A 22,827-nucleotide genomic window follows, 5' to 3' on the forward strand; every position below is an offset into this window, starting at 1 on the left:
CTCCTGCTCAAGACAGAGCAAGGGTCTAATCCCCGACGCTCACTTCTCCTTTGAGGGTTGTCGCGCTTCGGGGCCCTGTGGAATACCAAACCCTCACCAAAGAGTGAGCAAGGACTTTTTTTTTTAAGACAGAATTTTGCTCTTGTTGCCCAGGCTGGAGTGCAATGGTGCGATCTCGGCTCACCGCAACCTCCGCCTCCCGGGTTCAAGCGATTCTCCTGCCTCAGCCTCTGAGTAGCTGGGATTACAGGCATAAGCCACCCCGCCCGGCTAATTTTTGTATTTTTTTTGGTAGAGACGGGGTTTCTCCATGTTGGTCAGGCTAGTTGGTCTCGAACTCCCGACCTCAGGTGATCTGCCCACCTCGGCCTCCCAAAGTGCTGGGATTACAGGCATGAGCTACCGCACCCGGCCAGGGTGAGCAAGGTCTTTATGTCCACTTAGGTATTTCTTTTCTCGTTTCTGTCATCTCCGAGCAAGGTGTCCAGGGCGACCTCGGGAGAATGTATTTGGTGGGAGCTATGCCCAGCTGCAGGAGCGGTCGAGCCCTGGGCTTTTTAGGATGTGATGGAAAACAGCTGCCCCTCCCGATGGGCGGCAGGCCCAGCCTCCTCGGGCTGCCCTTCTCCAAGAGCCTTAGCAAATTTTCCGGGTCACCTGAGAGGCTGGGGAGGGACAGGAAGACCAGGAGGCCAACTGGAGGGTGAGGATAGAGATCTTGGGTAGCGGGGGTTGGGGGGCGTTAGAGCTGCTATTAAGTGTGGGAGTGATCCCTGAATCAAGGGCCACAGAAATTATTCCAGGGGGGCACCCAATCGCTTCTTGGCCTTTTGGCTAAGATCAAGTGAGGGGGGCACCCAGCGAGGAAGGATCCCCCGATTTAGATCAGTGGAGGTGATGTGGCGGAGTGAGGAACACAGGGATTAACTACTGGACGGTCCGGCCCTCCCCGCACCTCGCCCCCGTGCCACGCCCAGCCCTGGCCCCGCCTCCAAGCCCAGCCTTTATTCTGAGAATCATTGGGGAAGCCTTTAAAAATGGATTCCCAGCCCCACCCCTAGAGATTCTGATTCGGTTGGCCTGCGTGGGGCCTGGGAATCTGTATTCGACAAGCTCCTCAGGTGATTCTCTGACGCTCGCCCGGGCTCAGCCGGGCTTGAGAATCTGCGGACAAGCCCAGCCTCCCAGTAGGTGCCGGCCTCCACCCAGCCGCTCAACCTCAACCACTTAACTGCCAACAGCTCCGCGCCCCGCCCCGCCCCGCAGCTGGAGCTGCCTCTGAACAGTTCTAATGATTAGAGAGGACTTCCTGGAACTTCCTATTTCTGTCCCCTAGAGTCATCCAGAACAGGTCTAATCCCTCTCCTGCATGACAGCGTTTCAGAGATTTGAAGACAGCTGTCGGCTGCCTGAGTCCGCCCGAGTCCGCCCCTCCCCACCAGAGATCCCCTGGCCTTTCAGCGCTTCCTGATGGAGGCACCAGGGAGCCCAGTGAGTCCAGTGGAGGAGGAAAAACACAGCCAGGGGTTGGGGGCCGTCCAGTGGCCAGAGAAACAGACTGGGGACTTGCAATAGGTCAAAGGGACAAAACAGAGGCAGCTCCCCCGGAGAAACGCCTGTCCCCTGCCTTTCTAGGGTGCAACTTCCTCCAACCTAGTCTTCTTTTGGACATTTTGGAAACATTATTCATCCAACTTGTGTGCTTACTATATGCTATAGACTGTTTGAAGACCTTTAATGTATTAACTCACTTAATTCTCACATTACTCATCCATCTTGTGTGCTTAATATATGCTATAGACTGTTTGAAGACCTTAAATGTATTAACTCATTTAATTCTCACAATGGCCCTATGAAGTAGGTGCTGTCATTTTACCCACTTATAACTGATCAAACTGAATCCAAGAACCAAAGAACAATTCAGCAACCCTCTCAAGGTCAAATTGAGCAGGATATAAATGCAGGCAGCTGGGACCAGGTCCCATCCCTGCAGTGCCATACCTAACATCCTTGCCTTAAGAAGAGACAGTTATGTACTGGGAGTATGAGGCCAGGTGCTGGAACGGTAAGTTAGGACCATAGCAATAGCTAACAGTTATTGAGCACATACTATGTGCCTGGCACTGGTCTAGATGTTTTCTTATTTGATCCTCATATAAGCACTAGGAGGTAATTATATTATCCCTTTATTATATAAGAGGAAACAGATATTCAGTGAATTTTAAAGAGACTTACTCAAGTCCCTGGCAAGTGGTGGAGCCAGGATTGGAACCAGCTGTGTGACTTTGGGCCTGCCTCCTCCCCTCTGGGTGTCAGCTCCTCATTTGTGAAGTGAAGATGTTGGCCTAAATTAGTTCTGAGGAAATGCTTCTCAAGCTTTAATGTGCATATGAATCTCCTGGGGATCTTGTTAAAATGCAGATTCTAGTTTTGGGTGGGGCCTGAAATTGGACATCTCTCACAAGCTCCCAGGGGGAGGTGGTGCTGATGTTGCTGATCCTGGGACCACACTTGAACAGCCAAGCTTCAGGGGATCCACCCAACTCTGATGTTCCGAGTTTATGGGCCTAGAAAGACTCACCCTAAAGGCCATGAAAATTCAGGAAGCAGATTATCATGAATAAAGCCTTTAGTGGGCATTTTCCATGCCTGGACAAGCCCTTAGTGCCTTTTCAGAAGCACCTGCTCCTGAACCTTCTACATTTCCACTCTGTTGACCTCAACCTGACTCTTCTAGAGAGTTCAAGGGCTTGGTCCCAGGCCAAGGGGGATTGTCGCTGCCTACTGGGGGAGTGAAGAGGTATCTCTGTGGCTCTGCCTTCTGGGTACCCAGCAGTCCCATGGCAACCACACTGTCTAGTCCTTTAAGGGATGTTCACAGATATTCCTGGGCACACAGTAATATCTACGTTTACATTTAGGGGTTACATTTGGCCTCCTCCCTTGAATTTTGATGTGGTGATGTGGCTTGCAGTGGCCTCTAATTGAGACCAGAAGTGTCACTTCTGAGCAGACTTCTCTTTTTTTGAGATGGAGTTTCACTCTTGTCGCCCAGGCTGGAGTGCAGTGGCGCGATCTCGGCTCACTGCAACCTCTGCCTCCCAGGTTCAAGCAGTTCTCCTGGCTCAGCCTCCTGAAGTAGCTGGGATTACAGGCGCCTGACACCACACCCAGCTAATTTTTTTGTATTTTTATTTGAGATGGAGTTTCATCATGTTGGCCAGGCTGGTCTTGAACCCCTGACCTCAGGTGATCCACTTGCCTCGGCCTCTCAAAGTGCTAGGATTACAGGCATGAGCCACCGTGCCTGGCCATCTGAGCAGACTTCTTTAATAGACATGGTGTAAGTTTTCACGTCCCTTTTCCCTGTTGTGGAGAGTTTGGAAGTAGGTGTCGTGATGGAACCTCCAGCAACCTGGATATGTGTATACCTCCCCTGCCAGCTCAAGTAGGACATATGGTATGAGTGGGAAGACCTTTGCTATGTTAAGCTATTGGGTTTAGGAGGAGTTTGTTAGTACAGCATAACCTAGTCCATCCTGACTAGTACACATACCAATATCACCTTAGATAGGCCGAGTCAAGTATGGAGACCATGTTTCTACAAAGTCAGGATCGTGGCCTGTCAAAGATCTAATGCTTAACTCTGGGATCTTCTTCAGTAGGAGGGAATATCTTCTTGCAAAAGTAGGGCGGGATTCCTAAAGATGTGAACTCTTCCTCCCCTTCTTTTGCTAGTCCCTGTTAAGTAGAGAACTCTGATTCACCCATTTGCCATTGTGTCCCTAAAGTCTAGCCCAGGGCCTGAATTAAGAATTAAGTATTCTTAATTCTTAATTCACACACAACGGGATTTACTCTGAAGTTCCTTTCTATGAATCTTCCTGTAGATCACATCCAAGAATATGCCATGAGCCTTCCTCCCCTCCCTAAGCCCCTCCACGCACCCCTCTGCCTTGAGCAATTTGTTAATTTCTCCTTGACCTAAGCCTCAGTCTGGACAACTCACAGCCTCCTTCTCTGCCTGATCTTGACAATGGCACTGTATAGGAGCTTCCCTGTTATCAAAGTCATACTCAGGAATAATAATCTTTATAACTCTCATGATGAAACATTTGAAAATCAGAGGCAAGTGGTAAAAAACTCATCCATGATCTCCTCACCTCGAAGGAACTGCTGTTGACACTGTGACCTTTCCTTTCCTATTTTCCTCCGTGCATTCCCCCTCCCCCCATACTTTTAGGGAGAGCCTATGAATGTCTTCTATTTAGGAGGTGAGGAAAAAGCCACCCACAAATGCAGAAAATGGCAGAGCCGGAAGGGGACTTATGAATCCTTCAACCAACTTCCTTACATTACCATTGAGAATGCTGCTTTATACTAGTCTGGGTGCAGATGTGTGAAAAGTAAAAATAAATGTCTGGCAAGACCCAAACCAAGCTAAGTGATTGTTGTCTCTGGGATTGGGGGACTAGAAGAGTGGTGAAAATATACTGTCATGTTTTGAATCTTTTGCAACAAAAATGTATTCAAGTATTACTTGCATTTAAAGCACATTATTACCAGAAGAAAAAAGAAAGCGACTTTTATGTCAAGGGTTTCATGGCTATTATTGGCATATTGGTTGAGGCCACTAGTTTCCTGGGTATCAGTCAGTCTCCTCCTAGTGTCCTTGCCCCTTGGTCAAGTGTCCTCAAGGAAGAGATTCATTCCAGGGCAGCCCATTTTTTCCTACAACATGGGCACCCAGATGCCAGGATGGCATGGGAAAAAGGAAAATTCTGCAGGCCCTAACCTGAACCATGAGCCCACAAGTCCAATCTCTGTAAGACCCACGCTGGGATCAAATGCCTTCAAGCCCAGACTCAGCCCCATCAGAGAGGGGCAGTAGGTGCTCTCAAGACGAAAGGGATTCCTGGTGAATCAGGAAAGTTACTGGGCTGGAAAGTGATTAAAGGGCTGAGCGTGGGAGGGGATTTCCACTGAGAGAGCCAGGCCCAGGAGCAAGCCTGGGCGGGTCGGCTGCAGAGTTGCTGCCCACTTGAAGTCTGTCGCAATGGTGCCCATAAAACCCAAGTCATCAGAGACTTGAAACCTCGGTGGGGTTTTTCCTTCTGTTTCCCTTTAGAAAAACAGAGATCCAGGGAAACCCCAAAGCCCTGGAACGGAGGGCTGTACATCAAAGGGGTGCGAGCAGGTCAGGAGAAGTCTGAGGGAGAGGTCAGCTGGAGTGGGTCTCCCAGCCCCCACCTCCCAGGGAGAGGAGAGCAGTGAGGGACCTGTGGATTGGAGGGTGAGTGCAGAAGCCTGAAGGGAGAAGCAGGGTGGGGAGGAGCAGGGCTGTGAACAGACCCATTTTCATGCCCCATCTAGGTGAGGAGGCACTACCTGGCCTGAGGAATCCAGGGAACAGGTTGAGGATGCAGTAGCGATATTTTCTTTTCTTGCCTATACAGGGGTTCCATAGCTCCCATAAGCTAGCCAGGCTTTTTTTTTTTTTTTTTTTTTTTCAAATATGCACTAAATCTGCAAGATAGAACTTGACAGCCTTCATTTTACAGATGAGGAAACTGAGGTCAGAGAGAGGAAGTGATTGTGTAAGGTGTCACCAAGCTTGGGCTAGGACATGGGTGTCCTATATCCTGAGTGCTCCTTCCCCTACACCAGTGGTTTTCACACGTGTGCATCAGAATCACCTGGAGGGCTTGTTAAAACACGGATTGCTGGGCTCCAAACCCAGGTCTGGGGTGGAGCCTAGAATTTGTATTTCTAACAAGTTTCCAGCTGATGCTGACTCTGCTGGCCTGAGACTACATTTTGAGAACTGCTGCTCTAGACCCTTGCTATCTAAAGTATGTTCTGTTGACTAGCAGCATCATTGTTACTTGGAAGCTTCTAGAAGTGCAGAATCTCAGGTCCTACCCTAGACCTATTCCATCAGAATCTGCGTTTGCAAGATCCCCAGGTGATCCGTTTGCACATTACAGTCTGAGAAGCTCTGGTCTATGCCACACACCTCTTTCTGGACTGGGGGTCAAATTGAGGCAGCCTAGATGAGCCTTCCAACTCCAGTTGCCAGGGGATAATGGAATAGGTGCCCAGGGTCCTGTCGGGGAACCAGCCCCTTTTTTATGTTCCCCAAGGTTGGGGAGTTCTGTCCAGAACTGCAGAGACAGGAGGGGCTGCATGCTCAGCTCTGGGTTTGCTCAGTTCTGGTGTACACACCCGACATCAGGAGGCTCTATGTGCCCACCTTGGGGAATCCTGAGAATGCCTGGAGGCCAACAACTGCCATTCAAGCCTCTAAATCAACCCCTGCTCTGAAGCCAGCCCTTGTGTTTGAAATTCTATTTCAAGAACTTATGTAATACCTATGTGTTTATTTTATTTTAAAAATATGCCTAATACATGAGTATGACGTTCAAACCATATTGAAGCATGCTCATAAAATGACAGGCATTCTCACACTGCCCATCCCCATCCTGGACATTCCATAAGTAACATATCACTGTGAATTGAATCCTGTTAGATATAACCTGTACAACACAGATGGACTTTGTTCATTGTGGCCATGCTATATACCTTATTAACTTACTCTACTGTAATGTTTCCCCATGAAACAACATATTTCAGGCATCTCAACCTACTAAGATCTGTAGATCTGTTTATTTTTAACTGCTGCACTGCATGAACATTTATATGTACTGTGCAGTTAACTAGATTTTTAGAGAAGCAACGCATGCACAGGATTTAAAAAATCAAACAATACAGATTGGTGAACAATGAAAAAATAAAAGTCTCTATCTTTCTTCTTCATCGTTACCTGGAGAAACTGTTAACAATTTATTTTAAATTTTTATTTACTTTTCTAAACAGGGTCTTGCTCTGTTGCCCAGGCTGGAGTGCACCGGTGTGCTCATAGCTCACTGTAGCCTCAAACTCCTGGGCTTAAGCCATTCTCCCACCTCAGACTCCTGAGTAGCTGGGACTACAGGCATGTGCCCCACTATAGCTATTTTTTAAAAAAAATTTTTGGAGAAACAAGATCTTACTATATTGCCTCGGCTGGTCTCAGACTCCTGGGCTCAAGCGATCCTCATGCCCTAGCCTCCTAAGGTGCTGAGATTACCATTTATTTTTGGTATTTAATTAAAATACTTAATTTTTGTAATAGTTTTGGATGTATAGTAAATTTGAGCAGATAGAACAGAGTTCCTGTATACCTACCCTTCCCCCATAGTTTCTCCTATTATTAACATCTTGCATTAATGTACTACATTTTTTATAATGAATGAGCCAATATTGATACATTTACTATTAACTGAAGTTCATAGTTTAAACTCACTCTTTTTTTTTTTTTTTGAGACGGAGTCTCGCTCTTTCACCCAGGCTGGAGTGCAGTGGCGCGATCTCAGCTCACTGCAGGCTCCGCCCCCCGGGGTTCACGCCATTCTCCTGCCTCAGCCTCTCGCGTAGCTGGGACTTCAGGCGCCTGCCACCTCGCCCGGCTAATTTTTTGTATTTTTAGTAGAGACTGGGTTTCACCGTGTTAGCCAGGACGGTCTCGATCTCCTGACCTCGTGATCCGCCCGCCTTGGCCTCCCAAAGTGCTGGGATTACAGGCGTGAGCCACTGCGCCTGGCCTAAACTCACTCTTGTTATATGGTTCTGTAGGCTTTGATAGATGCATAATGTCACATATCCACTATTATAGTATCATGCAAAATAGTCTTGCTGCCCTAAAAATCTCCTTTAACCATCTAGTGGTTTCCATTATTGTTTTAAATAATGCAGTTACATTCTTTTTATTAGTTCATTAACTCTAGATTGCATTGATCGTTTCCCCTTCTCTGCATTATCCTTTTCCACCTCCCAGTTTTTGTCAGGTACGTTGCCATTTCATTTTTTCATTCGATAATTATTCGTTCAGTCCTACAGTGTATTAGGCAATGTTCCAGGTGCTGGAGCCACAGGGGTAAAAAAAAATAAATAGGCCGGACGCAGTGGCTCACGCCTGTAATCCCAGCACTTTGGGAGGCCGAGGCAGGCAGATCACGAGGTCAGGAGATTGGAACCATCCTGGCTAACACAGTGAAACCCCATCTGTACTAAAAATACTAAAAATTAGCTGGGCATGGTGGCGGGCGCCTATAGTCCCAGCTACTCAGGAGGCTGAGGCAGAAGAATGGCGTGAACCCAGGAGGCAGAGTTTACAGTGAGCCGAGATCGCGCCACTGCACTCCAGCCTGGGCGACAGAGCGAGACTCTGTCTCAAAAAAAAAAAAAACAAAAAAAAAAAACAAAATAACAACAACAAACTCCCCGCTAGCATAGAGCCTACAAGTAAAGGAGATAGACAATAAATAAGAAAAATACAGAGTTGTGGATGCTAATATGTGCCGTAGAGAAAAACTGAGCAGGGATGGGATACGGTGTGTGTATCTACATCTATGGAAGGGGGTTGTGGCTTTAAACAGGGTGTTGGGAGAAGACCCCATTGAGAAGGTAATATGTGAACAGAGCTTAGTGTGGTGAAAAAATGAACCATTTGGTGATCTGGGAGAGAGGATTCCAGACAGTGAGGACAGCAGGTGCAAAGGCCCTGAGGAAGGATGGTTGCCAAATTCAAGGGATGGTGAGGACTGTGGCTGGAGCCAGGGAGAGAGGAAAGTACAGGAGGTAAGATCAGAAAGTGAAGAGCAGGTCTTAGAGGGCCTTGCAGGTAGCATCAGGACTTTGGCTTTACTCAGAATGAGATGAGAAGGCTCTGGTGGCTTTTGAGCAAAGGAGTGATATCATCCTTAGTTTTAAAGTTTTTGCGGTATTAATGTATGTCTTGTTTTGTTAATAAATTGTCTTCAACACTTTTCTTTAGATTGAGTCTAACAATTTATGAAGAATTTATATAAGATTAAGTAGATAGCCAGGCGTGGTAGCTCACGCCTGTAATCCCTGCACTTTGGGAGGCTGAGGCTGGTGGATTGCCTGAGGGCAGGAGTTTGAGACTAGGCTGGCCAACATAGTGAAACCCCATCTCTACTAAAAATACAAAAAATTAGCTGGGCATGATGGTGGGCGCCTGTAATCCCAGCTACTAGGGAGGCTGAGGCAGGAGAATCGCTTGAACCCGGGAGGCGGAGGTTGCAGTGAGCCGAGGTCACGCCATTGCACTCCAGCCTGAGCAACAAGAGCAAAACTCAATCTAAAAAAAAAAAAAAAAAAAAAAGGATTAAGTAAATATAGAAAACAAAAGCTATGTTACTTTTTGCATCTCTCTGGGTCTCATTCTTGCCTCTATCCCACCTTATTCCCAACTTTCTTTCCACCTTGTCCTGGGTAGCCACCCAGAGGGACCCCTCCTCTCCACTTGGACTTCCTCCTTCTCACACAGGTGTGGAGGTGGTGTGGCTCAGCCCTAGCTAGAACCATTTCCAGCACATTCTTCCCTGGGGCCATTTTGTAGTCTAGCCTGTTCCAGCCGGACTTAGATTTACTGACGGTGCAGATCCACTTTCCTTTTGGGGTGGGCAGAGGGAGGAGCCAGCTCTGGGCTGCTACCACGGGACATTTTGTCCATCAGCCCGATGTGGAGTTAACAAGTTAATGAGAATTGAGTAAGTGGTGGGGCGCGGTGGCTCATGCCTGTAGTCCCAGCACTTTGGGAGGCCGAGGTGGGCAGATCATGAGGTCAGGATTTCGAGACCAGCCTGGCCAACATGGTGAAACCCCATCTCTACTAAAAATACAAAAATTAACCAGGCATGGTGGCAGGCGCCTGTAATCCCAGTTACTCGGGAGGCTTAGGCAGGAGAATCACTTGAGCCCAGGAGGCGGAGGTTGCAGGGAGCTGAGATTGTGCCATTGCACTCCAGCCTGGGTGACAAAGTGAGACTCCATCTCAAAAAAAAAAAAAGAATTGGGTAAGTATCTCTAGGGCCCAGCACTGCTCCAGCCCAGTTACTTAACCAAGAAGGTTAAGTCAGAGCTCCTGTTCCAGGGGATGGGTAGGGATACCTCAGCAGGAAGGGAGGAGCAGCACCAGCGCTCTCTGCACGCTGCTCCCCCGGCTTTTGAGTTCTCCTTGGTCCTTCTGATGGCCCAAATAATCCAGCCTGGGCCTGAGCCTCTCCTAGATGTAGCTACCAGGCAAGATGCCAGTTCTAGGGAAAGATTTAGAAAGAATCATCTCCCCTAGTCCCAGAGGTCATGAGATTGGAGGACAGGATTCCAGGTTCCAAGGACCCATTCAGGCCTCCAGGAAGACGTTGTGGTGTTGGGAACTGGATGCTTAGCTGATGAAGACCCTTCCAGCAGTAGAGTATGTCCTGCTAAATTTCCTCCAATGGCCCCCTCTTTATCTGCTCACTCTTGCTATCCAATATTCCCTTCTCCTGTGTCCAAAAGCCCGCTACCTCGCAACTCAGTAAGCTGAAGAGAAAAGTATGGGTGACTGGATCATTTCTAAACGAACTATGTGGAGTCAGATGTTCATGTATGGGCAGTATGGGTGTGTATCATCAAATGATCCTGGGCCCTGTTAGCTACCATGCATTCTCATCTGGACTTTGCCATTTTCAAAGCCATGTGACCCCGTTTACATTATCTGACCTCTCTGGGTCTCATTTTTCTCATCGGTAAAACGCCCACAGTGATAATAATATCTGTCTATCATGAGCATCTACAACATGTGAGAGGGCTCTGTACAAAGCCCATATAACTGTGAATCCACCTGGAACTGGAAAGAGCATGAATGAGTCCCAGACCCAGTGTGGGGAGAAGAGGAACTGGTAGAGATAAAACAGCAGTGGCTCACGCCTGTAATCCCAGCACTTTGGGAGGCCAACGCAGGCGGATCACCTGAGGTGGGGAGTTTGAGACCAGCCTGACCAACGTGGAGAAACCCTGACTCTACTAAAAATACAAAAAATTAGCCAGGCGTGGTGGCAGATGCCTGTAGTTCCAGCTACTTGGGAGGCTGAGGCAGGAGAATCGCTTGAACCTGGGAGGCAGAGGTTGCAGTGAGCTGAGATCGCACCATTGCACTCCAGCCTGGGCAACGAGGGCAAAACTCCGTCTCGAAAACAAAAACAAAACAGAACAAAAAAATGAGTTAGGGGCAGAGCCTGATCTAGGGCCCTGTTTCCTGAGGGAGAGAACTTTGGATCATGGCAGGACTGTGCCAGGTTGGTGCACCCAGGAGACCCCTGTGGAGTGGTGGGGAGGAGCCATGGGAGGGCAGGGCTGGCAGGCAGGCTGAGACCTTGTGGGTCCCTCATGTAGGGCCATGGCCACCTCCAGCTCCCTCCTCTGCTGCTCTCTGGGCCTCAGGAGACACCTGTCTTTGTCTTTTCTTTTATGCCACTGTCTACTCCCTCTCCTGGAGGGGCATTCTGGGAGTTAGGAGTTAGTTGTCGTCACACGTGTGTGTGTGTGTGTGTGCGTGTGTGTGTGTATAAAGAGCTATGGATGAGACACTGACAGTTCCCTTCTCTCATCTCCTAACTTTGGGGCTGCAGAGGAGGGCACTCCTATCCCCACAACAGGACCTTCCCTGTATCTGTTAGGCTCTGCTCTTTGGGCAGGAGGATGGCAACACAGGGTATAAGTACAAAGAGGTCTTATCACTGTCATTACTACATATCATTACTCCCATAAGAATCTATTATTAACACGTTGATGAATAGGCCCTTAGGAAACTGTGGGCCTGGAGGAACTGACCAAGATGGGGGCGGAATGAGGACCTAGGAGAGCCCTCTTCCAGTGCCTGGCTTAATCTCAGGGCCCCCATCATTCTCTAAAGGGAATAAGAGTGGGGAGAGGGGAGGAAGAACATTTATTGAGACTCAGAGTTGCCAGGTCCTGTCTTGGGTTTTTCACAAATGTTATCTAACTTGTTCATCAGGACAGCCTCATGAGATGAGAATAAATTAATCCTCTTATTCGACAGATGAGGAAATTGAGGGAGGTCAGTAAAGTTGCCCCAGGTGGGCAGGACACAGCAAACAAGGAAGAAGAGGTTTGAACTCAACTCTGCAAAGCTCTTGTCTTTACACAATGTTCTAGCCAGAACAGAAGGAGACCTCTCCCTCTGCGTTCCCCTCCAGCTCTGTATGCGGGAGAAGTCCATTCTTTGGGGAGGCCGAGGGAGGATAGAATCTGTGGAGCGGAAGGAGCAAGGTTGGAGCTGCGCTTACACCTGGGACTGGCTGTGCCATCGGTCCAGCGTCGGCGCCTGCAAGTGTGCGGTGGAGAGGACCGCAGACGGTGGCATTCCCAAGTCATGGAGGGGGTCCCTCCTCCCCCATTACGAGGAGGGCATGAATGACCTCAAGCCTCAGCTCTCCTTTGTTGGCACTGGCTACTCTCTACAGGCCTCCCCGCGCAGTGCATGAGGGTAGGAGTAGGGGCAGGTGAACTGTCCAAGCAGAGGCAGCGATGGACAGCCTCTCTTGGGTCCCGCACAGAGAAATCGGGCGATGGAGGAGGAACCCAACATAGGCTTGATGCAGAGGCTGGGGGCTCTATGGCCTGCCAAGTCGCCAGCAGCTATCTGACGCCTAACATGCAACTGGTGCCACTGCGCGTTCGCCAAGCGAGCCCACCCTCTTGCTAGCAGCGCTCTCTCCAATCGAGAAGATGCGCCTTCCCCCTCCCTTCCCCGCCATCTCCCCCTTCATTCAAGGCCTGGGGGAGCTGCGGTTCCGAGAAGCGGCAGATGGCAGCCAGAAGGCTTGGGCTGTTGAGTAAGCAGCCCCCTCTCAGTCCCGGCCCTCCCCGCCCCGCGCCCTGCGCTTCCAGTGAGTGACTGAGCCCCTGCTGCGGCCCCGCCCCCGGGGCCCTGCCAGAGCTGGTGCGCGGCGCGGAGGGGAGGGCCGGCCAGGGTAGGAATGCGCGGCGGGCGGGCGGCGCAGGAGGCGAGCTGCGGAACATGTAAGGGCACATCCCGCGAGCTGCCGCCCAGCGCGCAGACAGAGCCCAGGGGAGCAAGAGAACGGGCGGGCGGCGGGGCTTACGGGCTAGAGAGGCACAGAGGCATCCGGCAGAGGCGGGTCGGGCTGGGCCAGCTGGGGTAGAGCGGAGAAGCGGGTGCCGGCTGAAGCGGGGCGGTGGGCGCGGAGCGCGTTGGGGGCACCACACCACCTCACCGGCAGCCGGGTGCTGAGGGCCGCGGTGTGGGCGCGCGGAGCAGTCAGGGCGCAGGTGGGCAGCGCGCACGGCCTGCCAGCCCGGGACGCCAGAATCCTGCGCTGCGGGGCCGAGAGGGGCGCCGCGCCTGCCGCAGGCTGGAGCTTCCCGCGAACCTCGGGGCGCCCATGACGGCGGCGGCGACGGCTACCGTGCTCAAGGAGGGCGTGCTGGAGAAGCGCAGCGGCGGGCTGCTGCAGCTGTGGAAGCGGAAGCGCTGCGTGCTCACCGAGCGCGGGCTGCAGCTCTTCGAGGCCAAGGGCACGGGCGGCCGGCCCAAGGAGCTCAGCTTCGCCCGCATCAAGGCCGTGGAGTGCGTGGAGAGCACCGGGCGCCACATCTACTTCACGCTGGTGACCGAAGGGGGCGGCGAGATCGACTTCCGCTGCCCCCTGGAAGATCCCGGCTGGAACGCCCAGATCACCCTAGGCCTGGTCAAGTTCAAGAACCAGCAGGCCATCCAGACAGTGCGGGCCCGGCAGAGCCTCGGGACCGGCACCCTCGTGTCCTAAACCACCGGGCGCACCATCTTTCCTTCATGCTACCCACCACCTCCGTGCTGAGGTCAAGGCAGGTAAGCCCCCAGGGGACTGGGCCCTCTTCTCTCCTTCCCTCCTTCTCTTTCCCCTACAGAGAGAATGAGGACTAGCATTCTACTTCAGAGCCGGACATCTTAGGGGAGGTTTCTGGGGCCAACTGAGGGCATGGGAGGCCTGGGCCAGTGGCCAACCCAGCAGATCCGGACTTTCCCCTGAGGCACCAGGTCGGCCGGTCCTGAATGTGATCCAGGTGTCTGAGAGGAAGGTGGAAGCCCTGGGAGGGGGATCCCTGGGTGAGATGAGCCTTCCTACAAGTTGGTTCAGCCCAGACTCAGGTGGAAGGAAGTAGAGGGAGGTTGGCCTGCACATTGCCCCAGGCTGTGGGCCTCTGCTTTCCATGCAGAGCAGGGCTCCTGGACTTAGGCTTTCTGGCAGCTGAGGACAACTGAGGGTGGGGACGCGGATCGTGGAGACCGACCCTCTTTCCCTCTAGGTTGAATGCTTGTCATAAAGTTTGAGCATTGAATTGATGTAGAAAGACAGTATCTCTCAGTTAGCGAAGGCACCATCAAGGGTTGCGAATAGAGCCAAGGAGTCCGGCTCCCAAGGTGGGGCCTCAGTGGGCCGGCTTGGCTGGACTGGGCCTGAGGGATCCAGCTCCTCCTCTACGTGTGTGTGTGTGTGTGTGTGTGTGTGTGTGTGTGTGTGTGTATGGTTTTTTGTTGTTGTTGTTTGAGACAGAGTCTTGCTGTGTCACCCAGGCTGGAGTACAGTGGTGTGATCTTGGCTCTTTGCAACCTCTGCCTCCTGGGCTCAAGCAAATCTCCTGCTTCAGCCTCCAGAGTAGCTGGGATTACAGGTGCCTGCCACCACGCCCTGCTAATTTTTGTATTTTTAGTAGAGATGGGGTTTCGCCATGTTGGCCAGGCTGGTCTTGAACTCCTGACCTCAGGTGATCTGCCTGCCTCGGCCTCCCCAAGTGCTGGGATTACAGGTGTGAGCCACTGCACCCAACTTATATATATATATTTTTGAGACAGGGTCTCTACCTGTTGCCCAGGCTGGTGCAGTAGCATAGTCATGGCTCACTGCAGCCTCAACAGCTTCAACCTCCTGGGCTCAAGCGATCCTCCCACCTCAGCCTCCAGGTAGCTGGGACTACAGGCACATGCCACCATGCCTGGCTAATTTTTTTTTTTGTAGATTTGGGGTTTCCCCATGTTGCCCATGATGGTTTCGAACTCCTGAGCTCAAGCAACTGCCCACCTTGGCCTCCCAAAGTGCCAGGATTACAGGCGTGAGCCACTGCACCTGGTCCCCATTCTTGACAGTGGGTTTTGAGCCCTAGGGCTCACTGTTGGGAGAGCAAGGGAGCTGGAGGATGGGCAACTGCGCCAGAGGCTAGGCCACTGATGCCAAGGGGTGGGGGCCTAGCTGTCTACCTGCCCGTGAGTGCCAGTCAGGCCTGGCTGGGCCAAGGAAGGAGAAGCTGGAGGAGGGCATGGGGCACTGGGGCAAGGTGGGTGGGTGCAGGATGGCGTCATGAGTTGTTATTTGTGATGTCTTAATCCTCTGTGAGCAGTAGGGCAGGGAGTGGGGGGCAGATTTGTGGTCAGGAAGGCCCAGGGGAGGGGCCAGGAATAGAATCTAGAAGCCCTGGCTCTCAGCCCTGTGTCCTCTTCCCCAGATGCCACTCCCTTCTTGTGAGAAGTAGGAGTAGGGCTGAGAAAGGATTTAGCCTTCCTTCTAGCCTTAATTTTTCCAGTGGAAACCTAGATCCCCCTCTCCCCACCACCACCTCCTAGGCGACCTTACCCGCCTACAGACATCTTCAACAATAGAGTCCTAGTGAGCCTGGGGCCCCATCTAGTGCCATACCCCGCTTTGATGGTCCTGTTAATGCCCTCCCACATTGTAGTTAGGGTTTAGCTGAGAAGTGGGGTATAAGGCAGACCCCCTGTGCTGAGGATTGATCCACATTGATCCCTCAGGTCTTGGGGGCCTGGGAGGAAGCAGATTCCCTTGACCACAGTATGTATGCAAAAGATGTTTTCCATGTTTATGGAAAAGGCTGGGAAGTGTTGGTGTAAAATGCCCAAGCTCATAATTGATACTCCTTTCCCCAGTGTTGCCCCTGCTCTAACTGCTGTTCTTTCTTGCCAGCTTCGTTGTTCCCTCTGGTTTGTGGGGGCACGGCTGTGCTCCACGTGGCGAGGTGGAAGGCATGGACGTGTGGAGGAGGCACTGGAGCTGAAGGAATGGACGGGTCCTGGGAGGAGGGCAGAAGGCTCTGCAGGGCTGAGGATGAAGATTCAGCTCCCGGATGGTCCCAGACTCTCAGGACATGCCCAGCTCAGGGGCTTCGAGCCACAGGCCTGGCCTCATATGGCATGAGGGGGAGCTGGCATTGGTGCCCTCTCCCTGCTGTGGTCGTGTCCTCTGTCCTGCAGACTGCTCTTAGCCCCCTGGCTTTGTGTCAGGCCTGGAGGAGGGCAGTCCCCCATGGGTGCCGAGCCAACGCCTCAGGAATCAGGAGGCCAGCCTGGTACCAAAAGGAGTACCCAGGGCCTGGCACCCATGCCCACTCCAGAATGGCCTCTGGACTCACCTTGAGAAGGGGGAGCTGCTGGGCCTAAAGCCCACTCCTGGGGGTCTCCTGCTGCTTAGGTCCTTTTGGGACCCCCACCCATCCAGGCCCTTTCTTTGCACACTTCTTCCCCCACCTCTATGCATCTTCCCCCCACTGCGGTGTTGGGCCTGGAGGTGGTGGGGGTGGGGGGGTTTGGCCATTACCATTTCACGTCTTTCCCCAAATGAAGATGCCCCGCAAGGGGCAGTAATCACAGTTTGCCGAGTGAAATTCTTTGCCCACAAAGACCCAGGGCTTGGAGCATCTCTCTCTTTATCCTTATTCTCCCAATTTGCAACCCATTCTGAAATCTCCAGCCTGGATAGGCAGAGACACTACAAACCCAGTAGACAGGGCCTTGGTGGTCCTAGGAAGGAGGGCCCATAGATTCTGGACCAAGGGATGTCAAGCTGGTCAGTTCAGTCCCTATAGATGCCTCTTCTACAGGAGGCTACCCTGTCCCTGCTACCCTGGGAGAAGCCTCAGCTTTCTGGGCAGAGTTTGTCTCCCTGTCATTCATACTCTCAGGCTTTATACATTTACACAGTAAGTTTTCCCTCCTGGAGGGTTAAAAGGAATAATTTCAACAGGGTGAAGGCCTGGCACGGTGGCTTACAACTGTAATCCCAGGACTTTGGGAGGCTGAGGTGGATGGATCACCTGAGGTCAGGAATTTGAGACTAGCCTGGCCAACTTGGTGAAACCCTGTCTCTAAAAACACAAAAATTAGCTGGGTGTGGTGGTGCACACCTATAGCCCCAGCTACTGGGGAGGCTGAGGCAGGAGAATTGCTTGAACCTGGGAGGCAGAGGTTACAGTGAGCTGAGATCACACCACTGCACTCCAGCCTAGGTGACAAGGCAGCGAGACGCAGTCTCAAAACAACGAAACAAAACAAAACGGGAAAACTGAGGTTACAGACAATAGCTGCCTGGAGTTATACAGAAAGTTGATTGGGTAACCCTGGACCTTTCCAGGCTGTGGCCAGCCGTTGACTCTGCCTGCCTTTCCTCTGTTATTTTCCCATGTCTGACCTCCCCTGTTGCAAAGTAGTGGCCTACTACAGAGTCTCTCTGGAGGGAGCAAGGAGACTCAGTGGCCCCGTTCAGCAATTCGAAGTCCCTTTAATTGTTTTGTGCTTCCAACCTGTTTTGTTCCCCTTCATATTTCTCTCGCCTTCCAATAAAAACTTCCCTGTTCTGTGCCTCAGTCCCTCAGAATCCACCAGAGGTTCATCTTGCTCATCTGATGTGTGAACTACATCACGCAGTTGAATGAGAGTTTGTCAATTACAACAGAACTTTTATAAATATATCACTTATTGTATCCAATTGTACAATTGTCCATGGGTGGTTTAGTCCCACCATGGCAAATAAGCATCTGTTCATGCAACCATAATCAGTGCTGAGAAAGATCAGGGCTCAACTGCAATGCTGTGATCAATTGGTGATGCCTGCCACGGGCTTTGGAAGAAAGGTGGAGAGAATGGCGGCATTATCTGGGAGGTGGGCGTGGCTGGAGAGAAGAGGGTTGCCACCCCTCCCTTGATTCAAGCTTTGTTAACGGAAGGGGTTACCTTCTTCATCCTATATAACAGCAGCCTCTAAAATAGAATCTTTGGGCGGGGTGCGGTGGCTCACGCCTGTAATCCCAGCACTTTGGGAGGCCGAGGCGGGCGGATCACGAGGTCAGGAGACCATCCTGGCTAACATGGTGAAACCCCATCTCTACTAAAAAGACAAAAAAAATAGCTGTGGGTAGTGGCAGGCACCTATAGTCCTAGCTACTATAGGCACCTATAGTCCTAGCTACTCCTAGCTGAGGCAGGAGAATGGCGTGAACCCGGGAGGCGGAGCTTGCAGTGAGCCGAGATCGCGCCACTGCACTCCAGCCTGGGCAACAGAGAAAGACTCCACCTCAAAAAAAAAAAGAAGAAAAGAAAAAGAAACAGAATCTTTGCTCTTCAATCAAACCCGAGGGTAACTGATGGTGGGGGTTCAGGCATAAGGAAAAGACGTATCCAGGCACTCAGAAATAGGGGAGTGGGCCGGGCGCGGTGGCTCACACATGTAATCCCAGCACTTTGGGAGGGCAAGGCGGGTGGATAATCTGAGGTCAGGAGTTTGAGACCAGCCTGGCCAACAAGGCGAAACCCCGTCTCTACTAAAAATACAAAAATTAACTGGGTGTGGTGGTGCACGACAGTAATCCCAGCTACTCAGAAGGCTGAGGAAGGAGAATCTCTTAAACTCGGGAGGTGGAGGTTGCAGCGAGCGGACATAGCACCACTGCACTCCAGCCTGTGTGAGGGCAGCGAGACTCTAGCTCAAAACAACAACAACAAAAACGAAATAGGGGAGTGTTAGTGAACAGATGGGGTTGAGAGGCAAGACATCCAGCAAACTAAATGGCTTTACAGGCTAGGCACTGTGCTCGACTCTGGGGATGCAGAGGAGAAAGACAAGATCCAGTCTTTGCTTAAGGAGCCAGGTTCTGGTGACATCAGTCAGTGCCAACTGGTGCCCGTAGAACTGGCCACCAGGGGCCAGGGGAGCACTGGGCAATACTTTCTCTGTCCAGCACTAGGGGTCATTCTCAGAGTTTGGCTGCAAAGGGCAGTGGAGGGCATAGTTAGTATGAGACAAAAGGCAGAGGGCAGGTGGAGGGTGGAGGGAGAAGCAGGCTCTAGTTTCTGGCACTCTGCTTTTTTGGAACACCAGCCCTGTTGGTTTAAAGTATGCTTTGGTTCTTGACCATACCCAGCTTTTGTTTCTCCTGCTAGGAGAATCCCAGCCCCTTGAAGAGTCTGCTGCTGTTAGAGCCCTTGACACAGACCCTAGAACGCAGTTCTAGGTATGCAGCAGTGTGGGGGCTGGTGGTTGCAATGGGGTGGTCATTTACTATCATTTGTAAGAGCCTGGGAGCTGTCTGAGGATTCTAAGAGCCCTCACAGCACAGAGGTCTGGGGTTCAAGACCAGGTTTTTTTTTGTTGTTGTTGTTGGCTTTTTTCTTTTTTGTTTGTTTTGTTTTGTTTTTTGAGACAGAGTCTTGCCCTGTTGCCCAGGCTGGAGTGCAATGGCGTGATCTTGGCTCACTGCAACCTCCGTCTCCCAGGTTCAAGCAATTCTCTTGCCTCAGCTTTCCGAGTAGCTGGGATTATAGGCGCCCGCCACCAGGCCTGGCTAATTTTTGTATTTTTAGTAGAGGTGGGGTTTCAGTAGGTTGGCCAGGCTGGTCTCGAACTCCCGACCTTGTGATCCGCCTGCCTCGGCCCCCGAAAGCGCTGGGATCACAGGCGTGAGCCACTGTCCCTGGCTAAGACCAGGTTTTAAAAAAGATCCATGAACTCTTTGGGGCGTCTTTGCCTCTCTGATGCAGGAGGGGCCATCCTGCTTCCTGGGTTCACGGGTGTTCTCACTGCTCTGGTTTTCATGACTTTGAATTTCCAAGAAGGAGCAAAGGCTCTTACCCTGGGAAGGCTTGGTTAGACCTCAGAGTAGGGTCAAGACCTCTTTGGGGGCACAAACAGGCTCTGATAATGCCAGTAGACATGCATGAGATGGAAAACCTTTGCTCAGTTGGGCCTGTGAGGCCAGGGAAGGGCTGTTGCCACCAACTCTCCCCATGCTTTGGGAGCCCCAGCGTGGCCTCACCCCCGCCCGATACGTGAGTCATCCATGGGAACATGAGACAGGGCAAGTCTCAGCCAGGCAGCTGGGAGTCCGATGAGGTGGGGTGGGGAGACCGAGGGAGAAGGGATGGGCTTGCTGTGGTCAGGGTGAGCTGGGGTTGGGAGCTAAGGCTTTAGCAAGAGTGAGCCTGTTGCAAGGGTGAGAATGGAGATCAGTGAGGAGAGCAGAGTGAGAGTCCATGAGCTGGAATCGCAGCAGGAAGGAGTAGGGGCAGATGGACAGGGCGTTACCGTGTGCAATCCTGAAGTTTATTGGGGATGTATAGGTACTGTGGGCAGCTGTCACACCAGGGCCAGGACCCAAGGACCCTGGCAAGACTGGCTGTGCAGGAATATACTGTAAGGCTGCACAGAGAGCCCTGATTTCACCTCCCTCAGTCTCCTGCCTCAGTGGGTCCACCATGGTTCACCGAAGTGATCTGTCCAGAATTCAATTCATTCTTCTGCTAAAACTGCCAGCGCTTTCCCCACTGCAATGGGAGGAGGCCCACTCGTCAAAAGGGTCTCCTCTCCACTATCAGGGCTATCTCTCCAGTGTTTGTCTCTACATGCTCCACGCCTGGCCCCAGCATGCAATCCACCTCCGTTCCAGGACCTGGGAAAGCTGCCTTACACTGCCAGGCCAGTGTACCCCCACTCTTGCTACATGCTTCTGTATCACTGGCTCAGCTCCCTCTCATGTCACCACCTCTGAGAAGCTTCTCTGACTGCCCTGCCTACAAGGCAGGCTGAGTAACTGCTCGCTTCTCTCTGTGCTGCCATACCTCCTCCATTAGTCACACTGCCTTGTGATTGCTGGTTTATGCGTCTGCCTGTCCAACTAGACTGGTCAGTTTCTGCACTTGTTAGTTGTATATTCCTGGTGCCTCAGAGTATCTGGCAAATAGTAGATTCTAATAATAAAAATGACAAGTGGTATATAGTGTTTACTCTGTGCAAGATATTGACCCAAGAACTGTAAAAAAAAAATTTTTTTTTTTTGAGACAGGGTCTCATTCTGTCACCCAGGCTGGACTGCAGTGGCATGATCTCAGCTCACTGCAACCTTGACCTGCTGCTGGGCTCAAGTGATCCTCCCACCTCAGCCTCCTGAATAGCTGAGACCACAGGCGTGCACCACCATGCTTAGCTGGTTTTGTATTTTCTGTAGAGATGGAGTTTCACCATGTTGAACTCCTGAGCTCAAGCGATTCACCTGCCTCAGCCTTCCAAAGTATTGGGATTACAGACATCAGCCACCATGCCCAGCCTGTACAATTCTTAAATCATGTAATGTTTCAACAACCCTGTGAGGTAGGTGCGATTATCACAACTCCCATATTTTACATTAAGAAACTGTGGCCCAGAGAAGTTAAGTGGCTAGTTCAGACTCACACAGCAGCTAAGTGGTAGAGCCAGGAGTGAATGTGGTCACTGTGGGACTCTAGGTAAGTGCTCTTAACCCAACACCAAATAAATTCTTACTGTTTGTGAGTAAATAAGTAAGTGAATGAACCCAGCATTTTGCTGGGAGAAAGGAGGTCAGAGGAGAGAGAGTTGGCGAGGATCAAGCCCCGAGAGGGCAGAGAAGGGAATGGTCTGTGGGCTGGGGGTAGGGGAGGCTTCATGGAGAGGATGACTGGAGCCAAGTCCTGAAACAAGGTTGGAGATTAACTACAGGAAAGGACCCAGATAGGTGTCCCATGAGCTGGGAGGCTCCGTGCATGCTCGCTAGAGCTAGGCCTGGGGTGAAAATAGCCTAGAAGAGCAGATGGACTCCTTCCTGGTTGGGAAGGAGCAGTGAGAACTCTGGGGGAATAAATGGTGTTCCAGGTTCAGAACGTTGTTGCCGTATTGGTCTGAGATGCTCTTTGTCTAAGGACCTGGGCACAGGGTCACCTTAGCCTGCAGGGACAAACGCTCAAGGGATCAGAAACTGTAATCCCGTGTGGTGGCAATCCTGGTCCCAGAGGCCTAGAGGCAGCACTCATGCCCTGCTTGCTAGCTGACCAACCATCCCGGTTGGCCTGGAATTTTCCAGTTTTAACACTGAAAGTTCTGTATCCGGAGGAGCATCTCAGTCCTAGGCAAACTGTGGTAGTTGGCCACCCTACCAACTGCCCTAGGGACAGGAGGCCTTGCACAACCCATTCTCATGATCTCACCAGTCAGCTCTGCCCACAGCACTCGGCCCTATTGAATGGGACCATACAGGGTACAAGCCTGTGGGCAACAGCGCTACAGCCCTGGGGCATCACCCATCAGTGATTCAGACGTCATCAGCATTTCCTGCCATCTCAGGAGTGAGACCCAGGCCCCCAGCTGCAAAGAAGAAAGATAGCCAGGGGTCTCTCGGGGGCTCTCCAATCAGCTCTGAGGGCCCTACTGGAAGCCAACTGCAACTCACTTTAACTGAACCCAACTTCAGTGCTTTGTTAAGCATGAGTGAGTATTTTCTGCACAGGGGCATAAGCCCATCCCACCCAGATCCTGGCTTTAAAGAGCTCCCAAGGTAACTGAGACAGAGAGGGCAGCATGCAAAAGGAGGAGGACAGTAAGGTGCAGGCAGAACTATAGGAGGTAGGATGGAGGTGCAGGGAACATTTGAGCTGGCCCTTTTAAGGGAGGATATAATTCTGACTATCAGAGAGAGGAGGGATGGTGTTCCAGGTGGAAGAAATCACCTGTTCAAAGGTGCCAGGACCAGAAAAGGTGAGGTGGGACAGGAGACACAAATGTTGTGCACAGAACCTGAGGAGCAACAGCCACACACAGAGGAAGTGGGCTGGGGGTCTGGGCTTCT

At 51.5% G+C, this 22,827-nt stretch overlaps 1 protein-coding gene across 1 annotated transcript; it reads left to right on the forward strand.

The window, feature by feature from the left end:
- The first annotated feature begins 12,685 nt into the window (after positions 1-12,685).
- Positions 12,686-17,562, forward strand: PHLDA3 (pleckstrin homology like domain family A member 3). The gene is made up of 2 exons (XM_063613287.1): positions 12,686-13,759; positions 15,888-17,562. Exon 1 carries the CDS (start codon positions 13,314-13,316, stop codon positions 13,695-13,697), a length of 384 nt encoding a protein of 127 aa, XP_063469357.1. The 5' UTR covers positions 12,686-13,313; the 3' UTR covers positions 13,698-13,759; positions 15,888-17,562.
- The last annotated feature ends 5,265 nt before the right edge of the window (positions 17,563-22,827 follow it).

Source organism: Symphalangus syndactylus, chromosome 19, assembly GCF_028878055.3.
Source record: "Symphalangus syndactylus isolate Jambi chromosome 19, NHGRI_mSymSyn1-v2.1_pri, whole genome shotgun sequence".
In the NCBI taxonomy this organism is placed as follows: domain Eukaryota; kingdom Metazoa; phylum Chordata; class Mammalia; order Primates; family Hylobatidae; genus Symphalangus; species Symphalangus syndactylus.

Coding starts and splice junctions, on each gene's coding strand:
- PHLDA3 (XM_063613287.1), top strand. CDS start 13,314: ATGACGGCGGCGGCGACGGCTACCGTGCTCAAGGAGGGCGTGCTGGAG.